The sequence below is a fragment of the Pyxicephalus adspersus genome, chromosome 2, assembly GCF_032062135.1.
Source record: "Pyxicephalus adspersus chromosome 2, UCB_Pads_2.0, whole genome shotgun sequence".
Classification (NCBI taxonomy): domain Eukaryota; kingdom Metazoa; phylum Chordata; class Amphibia; order Anura; family Pyxicephalidae; genus Pyxicephalus; species Pyxicephalus adspersus.
Genome location: NC_092859.1, coordinates 106111020 through 106121019, shown reverse-complemented (window position 1 = coordinate 106121019; position 10000 = coordinate 106111020). Strand labels below are relative to the sequence as shown.

The window sequence follows — 10000 nt, the reverse complement described above, 5'->3', positions numbered from 1 at the left end:
CCATAAGACGCACCCTGATTTTCCCCCCACTTTAGGGGGAAAAAAAGTGCGTCTTATGGTCCGAAAAATACGGTATGTCCTTTAGTGCCATATGAGCTGGAGGAGAAACCATAGCATTCAGAGGGAGGGTTTTGCAGTTATTTCACACGAACATAATTGTGATACACTTACAAGGGTCAGAAAGCAGTGAAGACGTGGTATTTTATTATATGGCTTGCCATATAGGTAAGTATAATTAAACAGTAATATGTAATCACATGATATGTGTTAGTCACTTGCTCTTTTACAAATCCCAAATGGATTGGAAATAAAGTTTTGTCCTATATACATTGTGAAACTGACTGCAAACATTCCCACAGGAGATATAAGGCTGAATCTATTTTTAAAGCCCATTGCCATTTTTGTTTAGCAAGAAGGACTTGTGTGCCAATATGGAAAAGTTTCATAATCTTACATAAGTATATGAAGGTTTTTAAATGTTAGCAGCTAAAGCAACCAAGCTTTGCAAATGACATGAGTCTAAAATATTCCATCTAACAGGTTCTGGAACTACCAGTGCTGGAGCATCTGTGTTTTTCATTGCTCGGCCTACTCCCTTATGGCCGCACCAGGTTGTCATAGAGAGGTAGCACTGACATGGCACACATTTTTATTAGGCATGTGTGTCTAGCCCAAATGTACAAATTGCTGCCAGCAAAAACAGAGAGACGCTCCATGTAACAAAGATGCACTGAGCAATAAATATGGAACATTAGAAAGTGATACTAAAAAAATAATTGCAATGACAGGGTGGCAGAGGAAGTACACATGTACTAAATCTGATGTATTTGTAGTCTTGGCTTACTTAAAGGAAAACCTTCATGGACAACGGTAGATTTTCTTTACTTTTTTACTTTATTTTAGGTTCACAAACTGAAAAATAGGGTGGATTTACTAAAGGAGGTTTTAATTTACCTGAATTATCGCTTTGTAAGTAAATGCATATGTGGCAAAATATCACTTTGCAAAAAATACCCAGTTACGTAGGTGAAATGAATAAAGCATGACACAAGATACTTTCTTGCACATTTTTAGATGTATACAGTTATTTACTAAATTATTTACTAAACAAAGTGGATTTTCCATTGCAGAGTGATATTTTACTTTGAAAAAAGTGAACAGCCTAAACTCCATTAAATGCCTTAACTTGGACCTAAACTAAATTTTTTCACTTTATATTAAAGGGTAGACAACAGTATAAAGTGAAAACTACTTTATTTCTTTTTTTAATGCAAAAAAAAAGGGTGAAGCACCTTCTCTTTCTGTCTGAATGGTTGCCCAGAGCCTCCTGGAATACACACGTCACACATCCTGGGAGGCAGCCTTTTCTTTAATGGGTAAAAAAAATGCAGATTTCACGCAAAGAGGGAACAAGGGCAAAGAAGATGGAGGATACCAGGATGACGCGGGACCCACTCGAGGAGAGGTCCAGCGCGATTGAGAGATCTGGGGGATTAAAGGTAAGTGTGATTTTTTCTTTTCTACTTTTTTCCAGATGCCCATCAACACATAAACATACCAAAGCCTGGTGTGTTCTTATTCTGTTCTTTGGCTTCACTTGGCAGAATAAGATTTACCTTCAAGGAACATGGAGATGCTTTTACCTGCCTAGGGAAAATACTTCCTCCAATCAGGGAAGAGGACTTTGTAGACAGCTAACAAAGAGAAGCAAGATCCACTATTAAAAAAACAAGTGTTTTAAGCACTTAAAAAAGCATTCTAAAGTATTTGTGAGGAATCCGTGCAAACAAGCAAAGTGTTAACATTTTATATACCTGTTCCTGTGAGAAATGCAATGCAAAGAATCTGCTCCATATTTTTTAAAAATAACAGCTATACCATCTTTCTAGCTTTTGTGGAAACCTAAAAAGCTGCTGCCTAAAATACACTGCTAGTCACCTAGCAATGGAAATTGGGTACCCAGTCTCTTTGTCGAAAATGTGGAAAAATAATGGGTAACCTAGTATTTTGTTATTCTTGTAAAGTAAAAATATAACAATAATTGCCAAGGTGATTGTCCAAATGAAAATGTGATTTTTTTTCTTGTTGATGGTCTACACATTTTACTTAAAAGGTGATTGTATCTGTACTATTGTGGAAGATTTTTGCCCAGGGAAAGTAAACTCATTGTTTGACCTACTATACATATGGAATTTGTAGTTCAATGTATTAACCTTGCCAATCAAGTGAAAAGACGTAATTAGGCTGAATAAAGATTTTTTTGAAATGACATGTGGAAAGAATTGAATTTAAGAAGAAATACATCACTGAACAGACGCTTAGGTATTGAAGAGATACATTTACAATAATATTACTAGGAAATGAGACATTAAATTGAGTAGAACAGCCAGTACAGCTTGTTTTGTTTGGACAAAGCCCTTTTATTAATTTACTCAGCATTTCCAAAGGTTATGCAATTCATACATTTTTATTACAACATTAAAACCCTTTTTAGTTCACATTAGGCTGAGTAACAAAAACATACATTAGTTGGTTTGCTTAGAATGAATCAATTAACTCATGGGTCAGTCCACCTAAAGATGATTCTTTTCATTTTGAGAATTTTGGTTTGGTGCATTGGCCCTAGAGTTTCTTCCCATTCCTAATATGAGATGGGTGCTCTACCCCCTTAGACAGTTATTTTGTAAATGTTGTCCTCAATGACCTTCATTTTTTTAATTATAGAAGACAGAGAATGCAAAAAGTTACCCTGTGGTATGGCTGTGGTATAAAGGGAAATAAGGTTTGCTGAAAGATATAAGAAAATTTTATGCTATTCAACCCCTTAGATTTCAGCTATTGAATATCAGATGTACCAGTTTCTCATAATCAACCAGTGTGCAGATTTCATGGACCACATGGCCTTGATCTAAAATTATATTGGAAAATACTTAATAATAATAATAATAATAATAATAATATATATTATTTATTGATATTCTATTACAAATTTAAAATGTTTCTTATTTGAAATATCTGCCTTACATGAAAAAATCAGCTGTAGTGGTCCTTTGTCAGCTTTTGCTTTTTTTATATACACAAACATTTATACAAATTTGTTAGATGTTTAGATTATCAATAAATGTCTTAATCCTAATTAAAACATGCAGTTTTAAGCATGGTATGCATATTTACTGACTAATAAATAAAAATGTAACATATTCTTAAAACGATTTGTGTTTCAGAGCTTTTGGATTTGAACAGAACTTCAGTTTTCCAAAGCCCCCATGGTGTTCTTGACCTTTCGACAATGTATTTGGATGAATATCAAGAAAGACTGTTTGTGGGAGGCAAAGATTTTGTATATTCACTCAGCTTGGAAAACATCAGTGAAAAATATAAAGAGGTAACATTGAGCTATTGTACTTCTTGCCTTCTTTTTCAGTACATTTAAATAAAGCATCTATTATGTTTTGAACATTTTTCCTACTACCCAGTGATGAGCTATTTTGTTAAAGTGAAGCCCGTTAATGTAACTCAATGTAATATGTTGGTACTTTAAAAATAGTATTTAATAATAATAAATAATACCAGTACATTACTTTTTATTATCTTGTTGCAGTAAGCTGTTAGTAATGGATGTGGCATTGGGAGGTCCTGCAATTGCTTGGATTTTCATGACCTTAGGCAGAACTAGGTAAAGATGGCAAATTACTTTTAGGAAATCATTCCAGGTTTGCTGGATCACACAGGTTCACTGATCACAAAGCGTATTCTCTAGACCCTCGGAGAGCTTTAATAAATCAGGCCCATAATAAAGTAGTAGGGACTTGTTTGCTTAACATTTAGCAGGAAGCCCCTTTTAGAAAATCAGTACTGTTTTTTGTGTTGGAGAATATCAGTAGTAGCATAGTATTTACATTCTGTTTATTATGGTGGGAACTTAAAGCATGTTTATTTACTTTGCATTCTTAAAGAGTAATATTTTCTTTGCCCCCAAGGAGGTCAGATTATAGGCGGGTAGGTCTCCCGGAAACTGATTGCTGAAAGCTGTGTGATCTTTTTTTCCTGACTCATAGCTATTCCCCATACAGTAAATGGCATAAAAGCACGTGCCTTGCAGCATAAATGTTATTTCCATAAGGGAGTCAGCTAAGTTAGCCATGACTGTATATATGTGGTTGTAGAGTAGATTGAGAAATAAATGACAGATTTACTATTTGTGGAAATAAGCCTGAACTTGTCATCCAGAATTACATCAGGAAAAGCACGAGTTGGCCTTACTTTAGATTTCTTTTAAGATAATCACCTCTCCAACCGAGTGTTGTGCTTGAGGTTTAAGTTGATGATATAAGAAAAATTTGTGATTTTTAGCCTAATCTTAGATGATCCATGGACTTTCACCTAACAGTGAATCATGACAATTCTTTCTTAAAATTCCATTTTGACAAAGTAAAAATATTGAGTGTTTATATTACATATGTCAGAGTGCTTAGTTTTTTTATGGCAATTACAATGGTTTATATTTGAGTTTGTTTGACATCTACATTTAAATTATTATCCCAATGCAGCATATCCAAAAGCATAGATCATTATTACTATTAATCCATGCGTGTTTTGGGCATTATGTGTTCAAAGCCAGTTTTACTAGTGTTGTTCTTTCAGTTAATTATTCAGTTGCCAAGTTGCAGTCTATTAATGTCAAAATAAAAAAAAAATTGATCCTTGTTTTCGGGACTTTTTTTCCTATGTTGGCAGAAACACATCTCTGCAAATAGTATATTTGCCAAGTGTAAAATCATTCAATTATTGTTTACATTTTTATTTTAAATAAATCTAAAGTTTTGTTTTCCTTATCTATTTTTTAGTTACAGCTATCATTTACATATGCAGCTTTATCATTTAAATATAGGTTTGGGGTTGTATATTGAAGATCAGTTTTGCCAGTGTAAGATTTATTCCCTTTTTAACATCATACTAAATCACACACAATACTAAATCTGGAAAAAAACCTTATTTTCACAAGAAAAATGTTCTCTCAAGAAGTTCACAGTTTTTTATTATTTGCCATTTTACTATTTGCAAAATATAAAATGAAAAATGACCAAGGCTGGTGGCATGAAAGATTACTATTGCTGGAGATATTTAACCTAATTCATGTCCTGTATCAAAACATATAGTTGCACCATTATATATATATATATATTGGCCATTGATAATCCAGTTCCTTCAGTTTTCCGGCATGAATTTCAGATCCCATTTTTCAATATAGGGGCTGTATTACACTGTTTAGCCATTTATGTTTTTATGGCGCTGTTCTCCAGAAACAGCTGTTAGGTCTTGCTTGCTAAACTAAATACACGTTGAGAGGTCCTTGCTGCCTGCTCCCTGGAACTGTGCCAGATGTCCGCAGGTGTGGCAAGAGGAAGGCTGGCCTGTGTGGAGGTGAGTATTGTACTTTATTAATAGAAATGTGGACTTTTTTGATATCCAGCCCTGTGCCACGTTAGGCCCGATAGTCCGGGGTCTACTTTATAACCTTCAAAAATCCAAAATTTTTGAAAATCTGGCACTCCTGAGGTCCAGAGGTTGCCGGATTTTTAAATGTGAACCTGTATATATATATATATATGTACATCATTGATGAGATTCTATTCTATTAGAAAAAGACAACGATTTGTAGGCCTGATATATTCAAGCTCTCCATGACTGGAGAGGATACACTTTCATCATCATCATCATTTTATTTTTACAAAAAAAAAAATTTGCTATTAGACAAATGTTTTCAATCGTGGACCCATTCCAGGTTTGCTGTATCACCCAGGTTCACAAATGATAGTCTATCTTCTCCAACCTTGTATAGCTTTAATAAATTAGGCCCTATGTGTGTTTTCTGTGTCTAGAGTTGTCTCATTTTTCCTTTCCTCTCAGAAATGTGAAAATATTTTAGAATCTAAGGGATTTGTTTGTAAAACAGGCCTTTTACAAATCTGACCTTCCCTCAAACATTCCCTGGTGGGAATAAACTACCACCAATAAAACACATGGACCTGGAAGATACCTAAAAGGGGATGTTCAAGGAAAAGTATGATTCCCTGTTTTATAAATAGAGCCTCAAGTATTTGCCATGGTTTCCAGTGTTTACTTCTTGCAGAATTGTCTAATGCATCCTTTTCTATACAACCCTTTTTTAAAAGCTCAGTATGTATTACTACTAGTAGATTTTTATTCTTAGTATCTGTTTTACATATGCAGTTCTCTTTGCCAAGCAGACGTGTCCCATGAATAAAGTTTTGCTTCACTATGTTAATGCTGTGGATTTTTTCTGCCAGTATGATATTTCTCACCATTGCATGCAGAAGGGGCAGAATGTATTCAACACATGCAACTTGTTCAATCCCTGTAGCAGCTGGGAAGGAGTAAGCCAGGGCCCCTAAAGATATAAAAAAAATCTAAAAATGCAGTGCTATGGAAGTAACAATGTACTACACAGATAACAAAGGATACCTCCAAAGAAACATTAACCAAATACAACTATTATGTTAAGAATGCTTTGGTATTTTTTGGATCATAGAGCTGTAAAAATTCCAGCAATACTGCCAAAATCTGGACCACAAATTACTGTCTATTTCCTATACCTATTCCTTCCTTACTTATTCATTCCTCACCATTCATTACATAATAATCTATCACCATTTTACACAGTAACTTGATAAAATCAAAGTATTTAAATTATTAGGGAATAATTACCATTAGCAAATTTCAGGTTATGATTTCAATATTGTCTTAGTAAGAGAAGGAGTGAAAACTGCCATATGATATAAATGTTAGAACACCGCTGAATCTTCAGATTTTTCCATCCAGATATTTCCAACTGCGCAACCCAGGTCAACAAAGTCACTTCAAATTATTTTCTGATCATACACTACTGTACATTTGTTTTAAAAGTATGTTAATTACAGGATTTGTCTCCACTTAGTACTAAGAAATCATTAAGCCTTTTTATCACAAGATTTAGTTTAAGTAATGGAGTATCCATAGTCAGAGTTCATCTATGTAATAAACACGTCTTGGGTTGTTATCTACAGTTTATAAAGTCTGCACTTACTATCACATACCACTCTAAATAATTGTACTTTATAGAATGATTTATTTCTTTTTACTAACATTTCCTTGTTGCAGATACAACTACTTTATAATAGTTTCAGAGTTATAAAAATCGGTTTATTAAGATTAGGAAAATTGGTCGTTTGAGCATTTATAATCCTCCCCCCTGTAGAGGCAGCAGGGATTAAGTCTTATGATAGATGACTCTGGCATGGTGCCTTTTACCAGCCAAGGTGTGGTTTGTGTTAACTTAACCTGGCTTGCCTGGAAGCTATGTAAAATAATATGCAATATAAACAACATTAATCTGCCTTTTTAGCATTTAAACAGCCAGATTGCTTTCTAATGCTAATGTCAAACACTTTTAACTGCCTAATAAAACAACATAAAACATAAACATGCTGACCACAATTATAAAAGGAATTTGTTGTAAAAATAATGACAAGCAATGCTTTTAAATGTATTATTCATAGAACATCTCCCTGAGCATGTAATTGAACCTTTTTTTTCTAAAATAAAACAAATAATTTTAAAAGACTATGCTGATACACAATGACTTTTTAGTTATTGCTTTTATCTATACAATAGTATAGTATACCATATGACACAAAATAATTGATATATTTATATACTTTTGAACAGTATAGCTGTTGGTAAATTTTGGGTGTTAAGTTATGGTTGAAGTAATATATACTTTTTTAATAACATTATCAGTTGTAGGTTGGTTTCTCTAGTTCACCTGTTTTTTTAAATCATATATTAAAATTTTATTACTGACTGTATATTTGCTCCTTTAATTTTTCTTCAGATACACTGGCCCAGTACAGACCAACAAGTTGAAGACTGCTATAGAAAAGGAAGAGAACAGGTAAATATGTATAAACCAAATATTTACGTTCTAAGGACTGGAGTTTGTTTTTAAATAATGGATAAACTTATAAATAGCTACATATGGGTAAGTTATAATAGAACAAATTTAAGCAAAAGTTCAGGTAAAACTGTTGCCCACTAAACCCACATTTATTACCAATTTTAAAACCAATGGCAGATGGTGCAGAGGGGATTCAAACAATTTAAAACAATCTCTGTTTACTTGACATAAAACCTAACTGATTTTTTTAAATATTATTATATATTGAAGGGAAATTTGAGTATGGCTTTGTAGTTGCAGCATCCATACCTACAGTACATAAATCTATAAAATATAACTGTTCATTCTGCTTTCTTTACAGAAGGAATGCGCAAATTATGTTCGCGTTCTTCAGCACTATAATCGAACCCATCTTTTGGCTTGTGGCACTGGAGCATTTGATCCCGTTTGTATTTTTATAAGAGTTGGACTGCGGTCACAGGTATGTTCTTGTCATGCCTCAGGTGTTTGCTATTTAATCTTAGCATACCTATAAGATGGTTGTGTGTTACTGGTGATGTCTACGTTACAGATTTGCGAGCTTGTAAAAATCTGTTGGCTGAAATATCTTTCTTTACTATGTGCTCAAAGGTCAAAATTAAAATGTTTTCCATCTGATTTTAGTTACAGTAGTGATAAATATCAAATTCGCTGCAGAGCTATTTTGTAACCAATTTTGTGACATTTTGTAGACAATATACACTATCATTAAAACTTAGGAATTCTTTAATCGAATAGGTTGTATTGAAAAGGTAAGGCGTTTGAAATACTAAAAAAATAAGGAGTTATGTTACAATGAAACATTGACACTTGGTTATTTTTAATATATCATATAATAACACAAATTAGTAGCCATTTTTATTGTCTGTGGCTTCAATACCTGAATACCTGAATGCAGTCTTATCCAACTTGTGGCATGACATGACATCACCTAACTGAAACATATTTTAATTGTTAGACTTATTATCTGTAATGAGAGGAAAGGTCAGGAAACAAGCAAAAGGTTAGGGCATAATATGACTGTTTCTATAGTTCAACACAGACAGACATAGACAGGTCTATTGCCAAGAATAACAGCTGGTGAGAAATCCAACCAAGACCATTCACTGTTAGCTGTTAATTTCAATAAACTGAAGTGATGCACCTGCAGTTAATAACTTTGCACTATCTTCTCATTAGAAAAAAAAATGTTGGTTCATACAGAGGTTTTGAATATTAGAAAATTTGGAGCGATATTAGGTTTTCCCAATGCTCGCAAAGTACTTGTTATCCCTGGTGCAGCCCTAATTAGCCATGGTGTTGGTTTGGGAGATAAATCAAGTGCAGAATGTTTATGGCTACCCTCAAGCTATAATCATTACTTTTGGACAAGCAATACAAATTTATTGTGTGTGATAGAAAGAAAAATGAGAAAGAAGTTTCTGTTGTTCAGCTCTAAGAACTGAGTTTACAAGATGCTGCAGGATGTGAAGACTTAAATTGGAATGATCAAGAGGTTTAAAGGGAATTAGTAGTAAAAAAAAACTTTATCTGTAGAATTCATGGCAGCTTATACATATTTCTGTTTTTTTTTTATTGTAGTACACTGTGGGTTAATAACCCGTTACTAAATTAGATTGTTGGAGTGTCATTTAAAATGAATAGTGCTACAATGCACCTCAGTTTGTGCCCTAATTTTTGTTAAAATACTCACTGACACATAACAAAAGTGTAATAAGCCCTGGGGCAAGGTAAGAATACCAAACTTTGAAACTACTTAAACACTTTTTTTAATCAATAGACAGCTTCTTGATAATAAAATAATACAATTTAAAACATTTAAATAGAAAGTACACATTCCAGTTATTGTGTCAATATTTACAGTTGCAAGTAACCAAAAAGTTTTTCTTGGAATGTTGAGGGAAAGCCCAAGATAGCATTGCATTTGGAATAGATAATCTTAAAGATGTTAAAATGTTAGGATTAAAATGTTCTTGAGGTTTGTGAATTATTGCACAGTAGCTT

At 33.4% G+C, this 10000-nt stretch overlaps 1 protein-coding gene across 1 annotated transcript in view; it reads left to right on the top strand.

The window, feature by feature from the left end:
- Positions 1-10000, top strand: part of SEMA3E (semaphorin 3E) — a 79994-nt gene that overhangs the window by 42157 nt on the left and 27837 nt on the right. The window contains exons 2-4 of the mRNA XM_072401744.1: positions 3225-3385; positions 7895-7954; positions 8319-8438. Of these exons, the coding sequence (XP_072257845.1) occupies positions 3225-3385; positions 7895-7954; positions 8319-8438 (341 nt within the window). The remainder of the gene's footprint in view (positions 1-3224; positions 3386-7894; positions 7955-8318; positions 8439-10000) is intronic.